Genomic DNA, 19,259 nt, shown 5'->3' with positions numbered 1-19,259 from the left:
ACGTGTGAAGGCAAGTTTTGTCTGTTTTCTAGGTATTGTTTGATTTATGTCGGGATTTAAGGTAAGCTACTGATTCAGCGATGACTAAATGTGTTTCTCGATGCATAAAAAGTCAGGGAGCGATTGATATTTGCCCGTAAATATCCTTCAAAGCTGAAAATGTCCGCGATCGAGCACCGGAAATGGCTGCTCGATGGGTTTTGCAAGTAGAAATGTGCTTTATTTCACCAAATCAGCTCGTATTTGGTATGGGTACGGGATTCTAGAGGACGAAGGAGTCATAAGAGGTGCAAAGAAGTGCTATTTGGGAGTAGAATAAATCTTCCGAGACAGTAGACAAGAGAAGGTCATATTTGAGAGAGGAGCGCGTAGGCCGATTGTCTTTCCGACAAGCGAATGATACAGCAGATTAATCATTCGTTTTGACCAGAAACCTAGTCTCTAGTTTTTATGAATGAGTTTTTTAATTAAAACAATCACGAGAACTCTCTCGCTTAGCCTAATGGCTGTTCGATGGGTTTCGCAAGTAGATATGTCACCAAATCAGCTTGTATTTGACATCGGTTTGGTATATATATATATTCTAATCCTACCGCGAACTGGATAGCAGACGCGGCACGTGTGAACGATATTTCAGAAAAGCGTACATCTGTACAGTGCAGCAAAACGGTTCTGTGCATCATTGTCAATGTAAATAGTGATGAACTTAGAAGCACACGTACCCTGTTGCCCTTAGATAACGGCACACACACTAAGCCAAATAGCTGTCTCTCGTATACACCCACACACACACGCACGCACGCACGCACGCACATACACACCCATACATACACACCCATACATGCACACCCACACACACTCATTCTAATGGGTTTGGAGCATCTGTTTATACAGATGCAGTCTGAAGATGAACAAATGGTTCTTGTGGCAGAGGAGGTGGAGGAAGAAGAAGATGGACCTGTGCCAGGTCCATCCGGACCCGCTGCTCCGGCCATATGCCACCATTGTGGCAAATCGTTTGCCTATGGCAATAATCTGAAGAGACATGTAAGGGAAGTGCACTACCAAGGTGAACCCGTGGTGTGTACAGAACCAGGGTGCCTTAAAACATTCAAACGACCAAAGTTGCTGGAAATACACCACAAGAACAAACACTCAGATGAAAGACCTTTTGAGTGCCACAAATGTGCAAAGAAGTTTGCAATAAAAAAAATTTTTAACGCAGCACTCCCATTCATGTGGTGGCCAGAAACCATATGGGTGCAAGTTGTGTACCATGGCCTTTGCCAGTAGAAGCAGTCTGGCCGACCACAGGAGGAGAAGCCACGAGGGCAGGCGATATGTCTGTGGGGGCTGTTCCAAAGTATATAAATGGAAAGCCTGCCTTAGGCGTCACTGCAAAAAATGCCCCAGTGCAGAGTAGCCATTTGCCAGTAGTGATCAGCAGCAAATTTCCAAAAGTACTGAAATGTTTTGCTTCATAAACTGTTTTGACTGAATGTGTTTTTTTGACAGTTAGACCAGGAATCGAGACAAGGGTGTTGGTATTGGTATGTGTTGGCCAGTGTGTGGAGTGATTCCAAGAAAACTATTGAACAGAGACTTTGGATAAAAGTTCTTCCTGGCGATATTGCCAAATAGTGTTTGTTTTTTTTTCTTCTTCTTTTAATGTCTTTGATGACATTATGTCCGGTGGGGGGGTGGATGGTGGGGGGGGGGGGGGGGTGGGGGTGGATGGTGGGGGGCTCTGTGGGGACCTTATTATTTCAAATTATTAAAGGGATTGGAATTTTTATGGAACAACCTTTGACTCAATGCGGACTATGTGGTTGCACTTCAACTTGGAAGCTGAATAGTAGGTTAATTTATCTGTTTCATTTCAGAAATAGCAGACAAATAAGAATTGTATCAACATATTGCGTAAAGACCCCTAAATAGTAATATATCCAAGTATGACATGTTTACTCTGAAAGTGTGTACAGAAATTTGGTTATGCAAATTATAAATTAGGTCCTATATTCGCTGAAACAATCTCGACCCGGTTAGCCCAACTTCAAGAATATAGTTGATGTTTGATAATTCCGTTCAAGACCGAATGATTGACAAAATGTTTTGATGTTGCTTCACACTCCTTGTTCCTTTTTTTGGTTTTCTACATTTCTTGCATCTGTTCTTATTCTATTGCTGTGTCTCTCTTGTTGCATTTGTGTGCCTCTGTTGTCATTGACAACGTTTTTGTAAGACGGTGAATTATTAACCTGAGTTCTGATCTGTACGTACAGTAATAACACACAAACACACACACACACACATGCATGCACGCACGCACGCACGCGCACACACACACACACACACACACACACACACACACACACACACACACAAATTACTCCATTATTTTGAGAGACCAGGGCAGACATGGTTTCCTCATCGGATATACCCATATACCTTTTTGTTTTCGTATCATTTTAGATATTCTAATTTTAGGTGTACAATACAGTCTACGCTGAGCAATTTTAATTCATTTCAAGTTTAATTACGAGAGAGAGCATACAAAGGAAGATAGTTAGTGTATGTGTGTGTGTGTTTGCTTGTGTGCGGGCGAGCCTGCGTGCCTGTGTTAATGTGGATGTCTGTATTCATGAGTGATTGCAAAGAATGTTGTGGATCTTTTTAGTGAAATTTTAAATTGTTAGTGATCGAGATTATATTTATGTTAAACCGCCTGACACTGCGAGGCAATTTTCTTGTTTTTAATATATGGACATTAAACTTTGAATCTTGAGTGTAATGTCTCTGGGTCTTCTGCAGTTAGACACTTAATTGTGATAAAGGAAGTGACTTGTTTTTCTATTTCACAAACAATCTAACAAAGAGTCCTATGACTATAAAACACATTCTCATCCATCCACAAACATTTTCGGTCATCAGAAAGGAAAGTAAAAGACCAAGGGTTTACAGCAGTAAGTTTTGTATTTTGATTTAAACACTAAAACGAAACCCACAACAATATTTTGTTGAAAAAAACCCCTTTGCCGGTTGTAAACATCATTCATCACACACCATCACTGCATCAGTAAATTGTGTATTCAGATGATGGTTTTACAAAAGTAATGGTTTGCATTTAGTTGCCAAGAAACTGGAGTAACGTGTGCCGGTATCTGTATTTCTTCACAACAAACACAATGCTCTGATCATGTAATCATACAACTAACATAAAATGGATGAAAACACAAATGCCCAAAGTTTATGTATGACAGGGACGCATACACAAACTTCAAGTCTGAAACACATGCACATTTTAATGATTACTCACAGTAAAAAAAAAAAGTAGAGAGAGAGAGAGATATCTTATTTGTGTTATTACTGTACAGTCAAACCTGAGCATGGTCAAACACCATCATTTTGTATTCACTCACTTAATCAGCCCCAAATTTACATTTCTTCGTAAACATCTGCATTTAATATAACGATATGATAAATACACAGTAACAAAAACTTGATGAGCTCATGGTAACAAAAGTAAACATTCAAGGTACATACCCAAACACCACACAAATACATGCCAAATCCTATGGTTCCTGCAATGTCACAAACAACACTTGGACATATTTAAAAAAATTTATCTCCGTCACACAGGCGTGCCGACATACATTGATCCATGTATACATACATTTATGTGTACACAGAAATGTGCAGAGATTGTGCCCGCTGTCACCATCATCATCATCATCATCATCATCATCATCATCACTTCAGTTCAACCAGTGTGTTTTATGCTACAACAACATACAGTGGAACGCCCCATGTAAGACCTTCAGAAAACAGGTTTTAAAATGGAAGGAGTCTTAAAATGTTAGTAAATGTACATTTGTTATGAACAAAAAAATCAGTAAAATCAGGACCGTAAGACCTCAATTGGAAGGGGGGGGGGGGGGAGGAGGGAGTCCACTGTACAAGATAATGTCCCCATACATAGTAACATTGGTAAAAATTGATAATTGAACAACCTTTCTGCTACTCTTTTGTTTGTGGTAAGCATAAGAAATGTTTTTTCCCATTCAAATGACTGAATCATTACCTCAGGCTTAGAAGAGTGTTCTCACACAATATACATACATTTTCCAAAAGAAAGACTGGTCTCATGTGCACCGGAAAAGGCACTTGCTGTTCCTCTTTGGTCAAACAATCTAGTTCAGGGAAATAACAGGGTCCAAATAATATATACGGGGTACTTCCATTTTACTGATGTGTATATAGATATATATACATATGACATGCTAACTCCACACACACAAGCCCCCTCCCCCCCCCCCCCCCCGACACTCACTGAGCTAACAGCTCACTCGCTCAACCATGGACAATCCACTAAAGGCCGACTGAACAACAATATTAGAAAATCACAAGAACACTGTAAATGCAGGTATTAAGTTTTGCTCTAACTACCAGATTCACCTGAAGGCTGGAGGATACACCTGAGGCCATATTTCAAAGTGATTAGGCAGTTTTAAAAGTTACTTTTATGTTAGTTCAATGTTTGGTTTATCGGGAAAAAACAAAATGAAAAGTGCTTTGGTGCTCAAAATTTTAAGATAACGACTGAAGTTTGACCATAGGTATCAGATTTGTTCACGAGCACACTACTGAAGACATTGTGATTTTTTATAGTGAATATGTAAACAAAATAACAATCAGATGATCACAAACTGAAGAGAAATAGGGAAGCAAAATAGAACATCAAACATAGTGATTTTACTGGTGAATTTGGAGAAAAAACACCTTATGTATCCAATCACCAAAGGGAAGTAATCACTCTTTATGCATACAACATGTGTAATAGAGTAAGCGGGAGTTGTACGGAACCTTTTCTCCTGGCACCTGAGAGAATAACAAGCATTGAAATGAACAAGCGACTTTCATCCTCCAAAAAGGATGATCGCCGCAAGCTCATATGCTCATCATTCTCCAAGGCACTCCGAGTTACACTTACGTACACAGTCATAATCTTCCCTCATGTATCCATTTTTGAAGCCCAATTTGAAGCATGAAACACAAACATACATTAAAAGTGTTAAAGTGGTTACAGTGTTCAGAAATAGTGTTTTTTTTTTTTTTTTTTTTTTTTTTTTTTTTTTCTTTTTTTTTTTTTTTCCCCTTACACCTGTTCTTTGTCCCGGTGTGCTCTCACGCCGCCCCGTCCCTGCACTCGCTGCTCCATCCACATCTGAATTTCGTTCCGCTGCCAGACTTGTCGATTTTACAGACGCTCGAGTCGTTGCGGTAGGCTACCCTCGGAAGATGACACTGCACTTCTGCTGAGTCACTTCGACGGTGTTCAGTAGTGGGTCTGTCCCGAGCTAACGGACGCAGCCCACTACCTACTATGCCCCCTACTAACGACATTGACAGCTAAGTCGCGGAGCCAGACTGAGTGAGGGTCCCCTCCAGAGAGCAGACCGCCACCACGTCCCTCCGTCGACCCCCCAGAACGTCACACGTTGAAGACTGACAGCAGAACTACTATTCAGAGAAGGATGGCACAGGAACACTGAGACCAAGGCCACCATGAGAGCTCCGGGCATGAAGGGCCACAAGAGCAAGGACAATTTATAATTTTGGATGATTAATGAGATGAGGATGATTATAATGATGATGCTATGGATTTCCAATTTGGTTTGAGACTACGTGACAGGGCAGCATTCTACGCTTACTGTCATAATATACCAGGCTCGAGAACTGCCGCACCTGCGGTGTTGGTCAGGTAAACAGAACCTGAGCACCCTCAAAGTCGCATTCGTTAAGTGAATGACACTCGGCTGTGTGATTCCAGCCTTCCCATGGGAACCATAGCACTTCCACTCTGGGTGGGAGCCGACCGTAGCCCGAAAAACCCACATGACCCTGATGGGATTCGAACCCACGACCTCCCGGCCCACAGCCCGATGCGCTAACCACTGCGCTACGGGGGCCGGGCCAGAAATAGTGTTAGATACCAAGTTGAGTTAGCCATCTTCACCACTTTTAAAAGAAATACACCTCTTGTCGCGCACAATCTTGAATTGTGATGCTTTTACTACCCCCACCCCTACCCATTTTTTTCACAAAAGAGTGCATATTATCTTCCGTATAGAAAAACAAGGTAGTCAGATGATCAAAAACTTAAGAAGAGAAATGGGGAAGCAAAAAAGAAATCCAACATAGTGATTTAACTGGTGAATTCAGAAAAACCCCACTTTTTTACTGATTTTTGAAGCTGAATTTGAAGCTTGGAAGAAAGAAAAAAAATTGAAAGTGCTAAAGTGGTTACCGTGTTCATAAATAGTGTTAGATACCAAGCTGAGTTATCCCTCTTCATCACAGTTAAAAGAAACACACATCTTGTTAAGCAAAATCTTGAGCTGATGCTTTTACTACCCCAACCCCCTACCCATTTTGACAGAAAATAGTGCATATTCTCTTCCACTTAGAAAAGTAAGATAATGAGATGATCAGAAACTGAAAAAGAGAATTAGGAAACAAAATAGAACATAAAACATAGTGATTTTTCTGGTGAATTCAGAATTAACACATATAAACCCATTTTTGAAAGAAAAAAAATGTACCGACCCAACGTAGTCGCAGAAGTATCCTACAGCCTTAATGCCTCAAAAGCTGGAGCATCCCTTGTGACTTCTTTAAGTGCGCAATAAAGATTTGCTCAATTCATTTTCTGAAAACACTTGGAAGAGTATCATCTCTTTAAAATAGGGGTGTGAGGGTTAAACTGGCACCTGTAAGTGTGAGTGCATACACAAACATAATAAAATGAGTCACTGTTTGCCTATGTCCCCACACATCAATCAATCATCACATTGTCCGATTATTGTGGTATATCTGGAAGTCCTCGTCTCACATGTGGCAGAATTTTTGATTCGTCTCTTCTGTGGTACTGCCTGACACCCATTTCACCTCGAGAGGGTTGACAAGGTGAGGAGACTGTTGATGACTTCTTTTTCCTTTTCTTCAGCCTTTGACGAGAAGCAGTGTCGAAGAAATGATCCCTGAAATAGACAAAAATGTGTCAAAAACACGCAGAATCCCAGATTCCGGCAAGCATACCACCAAAAGGCACTCAACTCGTGTCCTTGTTTTTGCTCAATGGGTTGGAATTTTTCTCAATATTGATAATATCAATCATAACTGGATTTGTTCTGATGGCTACATCTTAAAATGCATTCTTTGTTGTTGCTGATGGCTTTGAACGTTGGATAATTTTAAGTTTCAAGAACCAAAAATTTTCCTATTGAGAATGCTGGTTTTCTTTTACATACTTAAAACTTACTTTTCCGTTTCTTATACCATGTTTTGGCCCTGGCCAGATCTGAGACAGTGAGGCGAACACAAAAAGGAGTGGACTTTTAAAGAAGTAATGCTCAAAAGATTGACAGCAGTAAAGGGAACTTTACAATACCTTGGGAAGATGTGCTGTACGTTGTTGAGTTGGATTCTCTGGAACGTCACAGAGGATGAAGACAGTGAATTGTGGAATGTCGCTTCAGGATAAACTGCTGCTTTGCTTGTGCGCACGTGGAAAGACCTGAAAACACAATTAATTTCATTTCATTTGTGGTTTTATGCATACAATATGAATTATTGTACAATAAGACACAGAACATAATCCCCTTGATAAAGTTAGATCTGTCTCATATCATATTTATATTAGTGACATAAATGTTCATCTTCTGAACACACACACACACACACACACACACACACACACACACACACACACACACACACACACACATACACACACACACACACAGGCATGTTAATGAAGAACAATAATTTTGGTTGAGTGTTTGGATTTACATGCAGTAGGGCTTCAACAGATTAAAATGTAAAGCTCTATGTGAAACATTCAGTATTAAAAGAAAACTAAAAGCAAAAACATACCTGTCTGGATTCAGCCTGAAGTTATCAATTTCTGATGAGACAGCCATCATGTGAGGGATGTCATCTGGCTTTGGGGTCCCTGTTCCCCCAGGATCAAGATCCCGAAAAGTACAGAACAACTGCTCCACTTCCTGGCTCCCTAATGCTCGTGCGTTGTATGCATGTCCTGGACAACACTCATATAGCTGAATTTTCCTTTCACAGTGTGTCAGCAGTCCCTCATAGGTGACAGCAGGGATCCCCCTGATGTAGCGTGTCAGGGGTGGAAAATGACCAAAGTCAACACCCTGCAGAAGCCATGCTCGCAATTTCAGCCTTCGACGACAACGTTCTTCTGCAGGAATCCCTGGATCGTCTTCAGCTTGAAACCACTGGCGCAGCAGACGGCAGAAAGACGCTTCTTTGTGATAACCATGTCTCACCATGAAATCTTCTACATCCTGACCTATCACACGCTTTGCAAATTCAACACTCTGTTTGTCCAAGCAATCAAGCACAACAGCTATGTTCAAGGACGTCTCTCTGGACATTGCTGCTTCTTCCCATGCTTGTCTTTGTAGGCCTGCGCCTGGTATTCCATGTGTGCATATCTTTGTTCTCAGGCAGGTGAGAAGGTGACAAGCATCAGTGAAATGAAACCTGATGCAACCATCGCTTCCGACTAGAGGACTTGAAAACCAATCTAATTCATAATCAGTACCCTCAACAGTACAGTTTTGTTCAAATGATGACTGTTTTCCTCGCCATTCATCAACTTTTGAAGTCCAAACAGTTTCTGCCTTCAGTGCAGCCAGAATTTCCTTTGGGTAGGAAGAAATTACAGAAAGGCACAGTGATTTCAAAGCTTGTGTGTTGAGTGTTTTGCGACTCTTTCTTGCAACACTCTTGCTGATGCATTTGCCTCCCCCTGCTTCAAACAGAACCTCTGCAAGACGATACTTTGGCGCGCTGATAGTCACTTTTGAAGAGATGATGGTTTTGATTTTGCCTAATGCAGACTGCAAGCAACATTTCAATGCTTTCTTGTCGAATGATTTGTTTATTGTGTCTACTGACTGGAAAAGCAATTGGAAATCTACAACACTGTACACTGACCAGTCTGTTTTGAGGCTGTGTTGTTCTGCTGACAAACATTTCAACATCATGGTGTAATCATTTGTGTTCAGAACATTACGTGTTGGTGGAGCTTCATCAACTCTGGCATAACTTGAGGAAAGGTCCATGTTCCCTGATATGACTTGGCCGTGTTCATCACAGTATTCGTTGCTGCTTTCCTGTGACACAAACAGGATACCTGAATCTGGGTTGCTTTCTGTTAGCTGTTGTGTAAACATCTCATTGCCTTCGAATGTAGAAACAGGTGCTGACATTGCAACATCAACTCTCATACCATCGTTTGAATGGCTGACACCATCACAGGGCACATGAAATAGCACTGAAAGGGAATCGGACAAAGTGTCAACAATGCTCTCACTGATGCAAGTTGGAGGGGTCGTTTTGTCATTCGCTGTCTGTAGCACATTGTCCAACTTTTGAAGAAGAGCTCCATCTATGAAACTGTCCTCTTGTGCAGAGATGTCCTGTGCCGGCATGTCAGTTTGGTTTTCTTTATCATGCTCTTCTTCTTCCATTTCTGCATGAGACAAAGTTGCTCTTCGTTTTCTGCCCAATCCAGGCATCAAGAGAAGATGGGCAGCACGAAGTATTGGCATGGTTTGGCAAGAAAAAGCAGCTGCAGCAACCTGATTCTTTATCCAACCTATTAGCTGGGGTTTTGTTTCAGATTTGATTTCTTTCCACACATCCTTCTGTAACTGAAACAGTGTGCATGGGGTACCCTCTTCATCCCTGATGCCAAAGTTGTGCCACTGGCCATCTGTAGAAACGGCGAGAATAGGAAGACCAGCTTCCTCACATTGTGATATCACATGATTTGTCATTTGCCTGAACGTATCAACATTCATACTGGGTCCTTTCATGGCGTATGCTACAGGATGAGCGTTGTTAATGTCCATTTGAAACTCTCTATCTGTGTCGTTCAACATGAAAACCAGAATCTCTGTTGCCAGCTGCCGCAAGAGTGAGTGCGCAGTAGAAAACCACATCTTCAATGAGCGAAGGGCACGACTGACACGTTCCAGTTTAGGGTCATTTGTGACTTCAGACCCTACCGATGACTGTTGTGATATTTCTTTGTACACGTTTGATTTATCAACATTTATAGATGGAAACTCAGCCACAAACTCTATGGAAGATTCCAGATATTTTGAAATCTCCTGTTTCAGTTCCTTCACAACAGGTCTGATTTTGTTTGGTCGTCGAGGGTTTTCGATGCCAAAAACCTCAATTACTTCCTGTAGCAGTTTTTCAAACAAAGACCTGTCATAGTTTGCTGACATGACGACGGTTGATTCTTCACACCAGCATGTAAAGAGAAGTCTTTCAGATCCATAAGCTGCCATCTCAGCTAAAATCTGTGGTGCGTAATACGTGGGGATGTTGTAGTACACCTCCGTTGTTTGCTCACACGGTGGTTTGCACTTTGTTTCATACATCATGATGATTTCGTCATTTGTATTGTTTCTCACAGAACCATCAGGACTAACTACAAGCACTGGTCTGTCTGCAGAGTCGCAAGAAACAGTATGACAACCTTCTTCGAAGAAGCGTGCCCCTGGAAAGTACACTGGAAGCACTTTGGACACAAGCGTTGCAACTGCATCAGTTTCGTGATCAGTTCCATACTGCATGTTTTTCTGCTGCTCAGGTGATGGGCTTGGCCTTTCAACATTGAAGAAAACTTGATCAAAATGCTGTTGCTGTTTTTTGAGTCCATTAAGCCCAACAGCATTAGCCATAGTGCTTCCTGTTGCCATGCTTGTTTTCCGAATTGCAAACCATTCTGGTGTGCGCTGCTTGACATTTCTGGAATCGCCGGACAAACTAGGAAGCCTGTGGGTTCCATACACTTCATCGAAAGCAAAGTGGTTGTCTTGTTGTGAAAGATGCACTGGTCCTAAATGTACATAGTTCGTATCTGTATTGTTCAAGACAGCTACTATATAGCCACACTCATCCACTGAGTCCAGTCCGGCTTTGATGTTTAGTTCCACATCAAACTGTGATGTTCTAATCGAACTTAAAATGGGAAGGAATCTGGAATTCCTCCAGTCTTCTCCTGCGATTTTTTTGAACTTTTCAAACGATCTTTTTAATGCAAGCTTTTGCTCTCGAAGTTGATGTAGTTTTAGCCCAACAAGCTTAATCAGAGATTTTAAATGTTCTGTCAAATATGATCTTTTGTCAACTTGAATGTCTTGAAGTTTGTTGTATCCCCTTGCTTCAAGTAAAAGAAGAACTGAATCTAGCTCTTCACAAGACTGCATTTCATGAGCAAGAGTTGCACGCTTTTCTTGTAGAGTAGGCTTAGCTTTAAAGCCCCAACAGTCAACGTCACCCATGTCACGGCCTCTTCCTCTTGAAATCTTTTTTCCATCAATGCCAAGTTTCATGGGCTTCCCTCTCGACACTGACGCAAGATTTGAAATTGTGGTATCAATTACTCCTGGGAATATTCTTAGCATGTCCAGTGACCCATCCTGCTTCATCAAGACCTGCTTTGAGGGCACTGCAAAGTTTACTTTGGAATCGTGAGGTTTTATGTCTCCTGCTTTGCCTGGGTCTGTCAACACTTCACCCAGTCCCTTTGGTCCTGACATAAATCTCAGAAATTTTCCTTTGAAAAGCCGATAGCCAATTTTCCAAAATTGCAGTGTGTCTGGAAATTTGTATCGCATTTTGGATGTTGTTTCAGCAGCAAACCACTCAACTAGGTCTAAGAACAGTTTGTAACATACATTGGATAATGGAAACTGGCCAGCAGATAGGAGTCTGTTGAATTTCATGTAAGTATCTAGCTGCCCAGCACTTCTCAGTGAGTCAATAACAGATGGTAGCAAGTCAATCAGCTCACTTATTTCCTGTTCTTGTTCACCAGCAAAATATGTTTCCTCTGGTAGCTGACTTTCCCGTTCATTACATTCGAATACACCAGATGGGTCATGAGGAAAAAGTGATTTTTTGGATGATGGTTGGTTTACTTTACTCAAAGGCTCTGGGGCACTTCCTGGGGAATGAGCTTGAAAAAGGGCTTTCTTTTTGGCAATTGGAGTTTGCTTGCTGTGTGCTTTGATAATGCTTAATTTGCCATTTCCAACAAATTGAAATGTTTTGCCTTTCTCATGCACTTCAGCTGGTATGGTTTCCTTGAAACGATGGGTGACGTAGGCTTCGGTCCGACAGTTGTACTTCTTGTATGCTATTTCTACATCAGAATGTGTAAAAATGCAATGCTCAAGAACACTGTCCACATTTTTCTCCTGGAAAGAGCAGTAGACACAATGGACTGGTGCTTCATCGTCTTCCATGTTCAAGTCCAACACTGAAATGCACAAACATGATACATATATTTTTTGCATTACTTGGTTGGAATTACTAGGATAACAGGGGAGAACCACAACACACACACACACTGGGTTAATTCATTGAGTACACCTCCCTTATAATTATATTTGCTCAAAATATCCCACTTTACAACTTTTTTTACACTCACCTGTCTCGGCAATCTACAACTATCGCTCCTCGATACTTCTGGCAGGCTAGAGGGCATAGTTGACAGATGGTTATTCGTCACCAGCGTCTCTGTGCAACACTAAAACCCATGTTCTGTCCAACACTGAAATGTACAAATATATATATATATATATATATTATATTGTTTGTGTTACTTTAGACCTACCATGATAACTGGGACTGGGACAATCATACCCCACACACATTCACACACACACACACACACACACACACACACACACACACACACACACACACACACACACTACTAAGCACACACACACACACACAGACACAAAGTACACACAGACACACACAAATTGACAAACACTAAATTTGAAGAAAATATCTTTGATAGTTTTTTAAAATATCTGGTCAAAACCGTTCATAACCTGCGTTTTTGCGTTAACTTTTCAACCGTCAAAAAAAGACAAAAAGAGGCCATAGCTTCCACTCCATGCTCAGTGACCCCCAGCCATATATATAGGGTAATCCCTCCCTCTCTGCCCCCTGTTCATCTGCCTGCAATCTCTGCTGTCTCTTGGTGCTTCTGGCTTCATGTGTTGCTTGTTGGGACTGTCTTTGGGCATTTTTTTAAAATTCTTTCGCACCAGGACATAGTGAACCCACCCACTTCTAGCGCTAGCTGCCTCAAAACTGATGCATAATTGGCTGCACCATCATTGAAGTCTCCCACAGCCAGTGAGAGAGCAGTGTTGACTGTGACCAAGCCATGGTTTTTCTTTTTGGGGGCAAATTTCCAAATTAGATTATTGATCGACTCGTTTGCATTCTGCGTATGGCCAGTCAGGCATTTTGAAAGCAGGTTAGGATTGGCAAGATCTCTGAAAATAGGCTTTATGGTGTTCATAACAACTTCTGGTAAACAGTTTTTGTTTGTGTATGTCTTTCCTTCTCTTTGAGCTTTTTTGTCAGTGTTTGTTTCTTTGAATTCTGTGAAGCTGTTGCTAAGTTTCTGTTCACTACGTGTGGGCGTGGCACTTTGGTCACACTTTTACTACTATAGGGTACAGGCTCAGGCTCAGTCCCACCCTCTCTCACTGAACATGTGGCTTTTGCTTTCTTGGACTCTTCGTTTGAACCTTTCGAGTGTTGATTACCATGAAACTTTCGCTTCTAAGGGAGTTTTCCCCTTCTCTTTGCATCACAAGGCATGGTAAATGTTACTGACAAACCACACCAGCTATGTTACAGTGAAAAAAAGTAAATAAATCAATCAAATTACAACTTACAAGCATAGTCTCTGTTACAAGGCAGCTAACGCTTGGCAGGAAGTAGGGAAATGACGTGTGGAGGGAGCCACGCGCCTTATTGTTTTGGATTTCAGGGGAGGTCTTATTATTTGACAGTGCAGGGCCGGACTAGGCTAAGAGGAGGGGGGGGGGTTGCCAGCGGTGGTCCAGGGGGATGTTCCCCCGGGCGGGGTCAAGGGATAGGAAAATGGTCGCTCCTTGCATGAAACGGCATAAAATAAACAATAATAAAAAATGTTTTAAATGAGTGAGGTACATGTTTAGGCCGGGGGGGGGGTTGCGCAACCCCCATAACCCCCCCCCCCCCCCCCCGGTAGTCCGGCCCTGCAGTGACAAGTGCAGTGTTCAAAACGCTTTTGTTTTGCTAAAATGGCGTCGTTTACGTTCATGTCAACCACAATAAACGCTGTGTATCTCATTAAATACTTGAAAATGAGCAAAACCACTGCCACCATCGTAAAATTCAGGCTTTTTTCTACCAGAAAAGTGAGGTCAAAATTTTTCATTTATTTTTTTCGATTTTTCGCAATTTCCCAGGTGATAGTGCCACCAAGTGGTGAAGAGGGGTAACTCAACTTGGTATCTAACACTATTTCTGAACACTGTAATCACTTTAACACTTTTAATTTATGTTTGTCTGTGTGTCATGCTTTAAACTGGGCTTCAAAAATGGATACATAAGGTTGTTTTTTCTTTCTTTCTTTATTTGGTGTTTAACGTCGTTTTCAACCACGAAGGTTATATCGCGACGGGGAAAGGGGGGAGATGGGATAGAGCCACTTGTTAATTGTTTCTTGTTCACAAAAGCACTAATAAAAAAATTGCTCTTGGGGCTTGCAACGTACTACAATATATGACCTTACTGGGAGAATGCAAGTTTCCAGTACAAAGGACTTAACATTTCTTACATACTGCTTGAGGTTTTTTTCCAAATTCACCAGTAAAATCACTATGTTTGATGTTTTATTTTGCTTCCCTATTTCTCTTCTTCAGTTTGTGATCATCTGATTGTTATTTTGTTTATATTCACAATACAATATCACAATTTCTTCAGTAGTGTTTGCGTGAAAAAATTAACTTTTAAAACTGCATAATCACTTTGAAATATGCCCTCAGGTGTATCCTCCAGCCTTTATAAAACATTCTGGGGGAATCAAGATAATGAGGAAGACAATGTGTGAAGAGACCTTTATTCCTGATTTATGTTTATGTTTGGAGGATAGACACAGACAGACAGACATAGACAGAGAAAGAGAGAGAGAGAGAGCGAGAGAGAGAGACAGAGAGAGAGAGAGAGAGAGAGAGAGAGAGAGAGAGAGAGAGAGAGAGAGAGAGAGAGAGAGAGAGAGAGAGGTCACCAGAACATCAACTAAAAAACAGCCTCACCTCAGGGAAACAATGCATTCCAGATGCAGTCAAACTTGTTCGCAATTAAGTGTTGCTGCAAATACCAGACTTCTCCTCGGCTGGCACAATGTCTGTGAAAACACGCTGCAAATCCCTTAGAATGACTGTCCAGGCTATCCATACTTGCAAGCTAGAGAGAGACACAAGAGAACATCTGCTCTTTACGTCTCTAGCACACTAATGTGTAAACATGAGGGCTAAGGGGGCACTGATACCATAGGGGGAACTGGGGGGGGGGGGGGGGGTTGGGGGTGAGATCCCTGGCCCCAGTGGAGGGGACACCATAGTATGACGGCATAAATGCGACACAAGTAAACATTACATATATATATATCACTTCCACATTGATAATTTACTAATTACCAATGACATGTATAAATATCAATGCGGAATTACCTATATAAACGCACAACTACGACTATTTCTGACGTTTGAGGCTGTTATGCAGTCAGGAAAATTATCCAAAAGGAATATTTACTTCTATAACTGCAGCAGAAAGTACTAATTCAACCCACAAAAGTGTTGTTGTTTTTTCAAACATGTAGGTCCACTTCTTGTGGGCGTCAGGTTTGCCTGACTACAGAGAATGCACCAGGGTGTATTTGCCGGTGGTTTTCTCGGATCTTGCTCCTTGTAAAAACCATTTTTCTGCATGATCTAAAAAACCGCCATCAGCTGCCCTTGCGCTAACTTACCCCCCCCCCCCCCCCCCCCGCCCCCACTCCCCCCGGGTACCATGTGTTATCAACACAGCTCTTTCTTGGTTCTCTTCTTATCTTACCGACCGCTACCAGACTGTTTCGATTGACAAACTGAACTCTGACCCCATCAGGCTTGAGTGCGGAGTCCCTCAGGGCTCAGTCCTTGGGCCTGTACTATTTACTCTCTACACTCAACCTCTTGACCACATCCTTGACCGACACAACGTTCTCCACCACTCTTTTGCCGACGACTCTCAACTTCACAACAGCTCTTCCCCTGACCAGTCTGAATCTCTTCTTTCCTCTATCTCTGACACTATCACTGACGTGCAGAATTGGATGACAGAAAACAAACTTCAGCTCAATAGCAACAAAACTGAAGCTATCCTAATAGGCACAACATCCAAACTCTCCAAAGCCACCTCCGACTCTCTTCAACTCTCTGACTCTTCTGTCCCTCTGTCTTCTGCTGTCAAAAACCTCGGAGTCACTCTAGACAACACCCTTTCCATGAAACAACACATCTCTTCTGTCTCTCGCACCTGCTACTTCCAACTCCGCCGCATCGCCACTATCCGCAAGTACCTCACCACAGATGCTACCGCCAAACTGGTCACTTCCACCGTTCTCTCACGTCTTGACTATTGTAACTCTCTCTTGGCGGGTCTTACCTCTTCTTCTATCTCTCGTCTCCAACGCATTCAAAATAGCTCTGCCCGTCTTGTCCTACGAAAGAAAAAGAGAGATCATATCACCCCCCTCCTCAATCAGCTCCACTGGTTGCCCGTACCTGCCCGTATCACCTACAAAATCAACACTCTCACCTACAAATGCCTCCATGGTCTCGCCCCTGCCTATCTCTCCGACTCTCTTTCTCTCTATGTCCCTTCACGAACACTCAGATCATCTGCCGACTCCCTCAAGCTCAACATCCCCCACACCAAACTCAAAACAGCAGGTCAACGCTCATTTTCTTTCCAAGCACCTAGCCAATGGAACACACTACCTCTCCCCCTCCGTCAACAACAGTCCCTCGAATCATTCAAATCTGCACTCAAGACATTCCTTTTTTTCCAAATAATCCATGCATTCTACACTGCCCACCCCATCCCACCCTGAATAACTGTACATATTTTAATGGTTGATGGTGTGTGTGTGCTAGTGACTTTAAGTCTCCGTGTGTGTGAACGAGTGTATGTGCGCCTTGAGTCGCCTGTTGGTGAGATATGTGCGCGTTATAAATATTCGTATTATTATTATTATTATTATTATTATTATTATTATTATTATTATTTCAACGAGTGAGAGAAGACTTGCCAACAGGCCAAAAAGAAACTATGAGAGAGAGATAACTTTATTTTACAAGGATAAAGATTTAAGGGTAAGCGAGAGAGTTCTCGTGATTGTTTTAATTAAAAAACTCATTCATAAAAACTAGAGACTAGGTTTCTGGTCAAAACGAATGATTAATCTGCTGTATCATTCGCTTGTCGGAAAGACAATCGGCCTACGCGCTCCTCTCTCAAATATGACCTTCTCTTGTCTACTGTCTCGGAAGATTTATTCTACTCCCAAATAGCACTTCTTTGCACCTCTTATGACTCCTTCGTCCTCTAGAATCCCGTACCCATACCAAATACGAGCTGATTTGGTGAAATAAAGCACATTTCTACTTGCAAAACCCATCGAGCAGCCATTTCCGGTGCTCGATCGCGGACATTTTCAGCTTTGAAGGATATTTACGGGCAAATATCAATCGCTCCCTGACTTTTTATGCATCGAGAAACACATTTAGTCATCGCTGAATCAGTAGCTTACCTTAAATCCCGACATAAATCAAACAATACCTAGAAAACAGACAAAACTTGCCTTCACACGTGTCATGAGCGGCATTCGGCTTCTGTTCGGCATTTGACCGGTTATCCCCCGTGATCCTGCGCGCCGGTGTCACAAGATTAACACATATTCAACTCGAGGGGTGTCGGGCAGCCCCACTTTCTTTAGTTAGTGTCTAACGTCACCTTCAACCATTCAAATTTACATCGCGGCGGAGGGAAAAAGGGAGATGGAATAAAGCCACCCGTCAATTGTTTCTTGTTCACAAAAACATTAATCACAAAATTTACTCCAGAGGCTTGTACCAAAAAAAACCGATCGTTTTACCTATGCAAATTTTAGAATCGGTTCTTCCGCGAGACCAATTTAATAAAAATGAAACTGAGTCTCGGAAACCTTAATGGATCCCCGATAGTACAGGTTTGAATCCTTAATAGCACAGAGGTACCACGAGTTCACACGGATGCACACAAGTGCATGTGTACCGTAACTGTCGTTCCCAAGCTCACATCTATACAACGATGTGTCAACGACTTGTCTGCTTTTCTCCAGAATGGTAGGATCTGGTGGAATGTAACCATCGTCATCATAACCAAAAGAATGCGATTTTGCACATAAACGTTCATTAGCAATGCCAGTTTTCTTAAACTGGAAGTGTATAACCATCGTCGTCGACCTTATGTGCGCACGGTTCTGGTGAGAGGGAGTTGACACGGGAAGCGAAAACGCCAGTATTTTTACGCTCTGGCTGCGCGGTTTGTCTCTCGCTTACCGTGGGGCGAGTAATATTAGGCAAGGTGTACCCATCCTCATCTTCTGCTGCATATGTGTAAAAGCGTTTTGGACGAGTCTCGGTGTTTGCTGGGTGTGAATCAGGGACATCTTCAGGAAGGTGGATTAGGTGAAGGTAATACGGGTCTTCCTGTGACAGTGACGGTTGCCCGGATGGTTGCCCGGATAGTTGTCCGGATCGTTCGTTGGAGACACCTGCAAGCAAACAATGTTTGTTAAAGGAAAGTAAAGGGGTACGTTAATATAACTGTATATAAGTTTACGCTTAAATCAGGTATAAATACCGCTTAAAAACTAACAACTACACTACGATTGGTTGGTTGATTGTTGATGTTTAACGTCCCTTCAATAAAGCAAATGCAGGACCGCTATAAGGGTTACAGGACAATGTGCGTGTCATAAAACACATTAGTTAATAACCCCCCCCCCCCCAAAAAAAAAACCCAAAAAAAACATAATTAAGGATAAATTCTGCGCCTTGGAATATGAATAAAAATACGATCGGTTAAAATTGAAAAACTGTTGTTTGTCAGTGGATGTGAAATATACAGTCTATTTCAATTAGTAAACAAACAAACAAACGATCCTGATTCAGCTTTTGTTTGTTTTCTTGTTTATGTGTGTGTGTGTGTGTGTGTGTGTGTGTGTGTGTGTGTGTGTGTGTGTGTGTGTGTGTGTGTGT

The 19,259-nt window shown here is 41.9% G+C and overlaps 2 protein-coding genes across 3 annotated transcripts in view; both read right to left on the bottom strand.

Annotated features, from left to right (window-relative positions):
- LOC138972756 (uncharacterized) overlaps positions 1–19,259 on the bottom strand; it is a 28,527-nt gene that overhangs the window by 4,226 nt on the left and 5,042 nt on the right. For both annotated transcript variants that reach the window (XM_070345429.1, XM_070345428.1), the window contains exon 4: positions 18,558–18,772. In XM_070345429.1, the coding sequence (XP_070201530.1) occupies positions 18,558–18,772 (215 nt within the window). The remainder of the gene's footprint in view (positions 1–18,557; positions 18,773–19,259) is intronic.
- LOC138972749 (uncharacterized) lies at positions 4,324–10,229 on the bottom strand. The gene is made up of 3 exons (XM_070345418.1): positions 7,936–10,229; positions 7,451–7,576; positions 4,324–7,040 (listed from the first exon to the last, which is right to left on the bottom strand). The coding sequence occupies exons 1-3, from the start codon at positions 10,038–10,040 to the stop codon at positions 6,860–6,862; spliced, it is 2,412 nt and encodes an 803-aa protein (XP_070201519.1). The 5' UTR covers positions 10,041–10,229; the 3' UTR covers positions 4,324–6,859.

Source organism: Littorina saxatilis, linkage group LG8 (assembly GCF_037325665.1).
Source record: "Littorina saxatilis isolate snail1 linkage group LG8, US_GU_Lsax_2.0, whole genome shotgun sequence".
Taxonomy (NCBI): domain Eukaryota; kingdom Metazoa; phylum Mollusca; class Gastropoda; order Littorinimorpha; family Littorinidae; genus Littorina; species Littorina saxatilis.
This window is presented reverse-complemented; position numbering and strand designations above follow the sequence as displayed.

Excerpts from the sequence above, each read along its gene's own strand:
- LOC138972749 (XM_070345418.1), bottom strand. The coding sequence starts at position 10,040 with ATGTGGTTTTCTACTGCGCACTCACTCTTGCGGCAGCTGGCAACAGAG. Across the intron at positions 7,577-7,935 it reads TTCAGGCTGAATCCAGACAG|GTCTTTCCACGTGCGCACAA; the intron begins GTATGTTTTTGC and ends TTGTGTTTTCAG. Across the intron at positions 7,041-7,450 it reads GTACAGCACATCTTCCCAAG|GGATCATTTCTTCGACACTG; the intron begins GTATTGTAAAGT and ends TGTCTATTTCAG.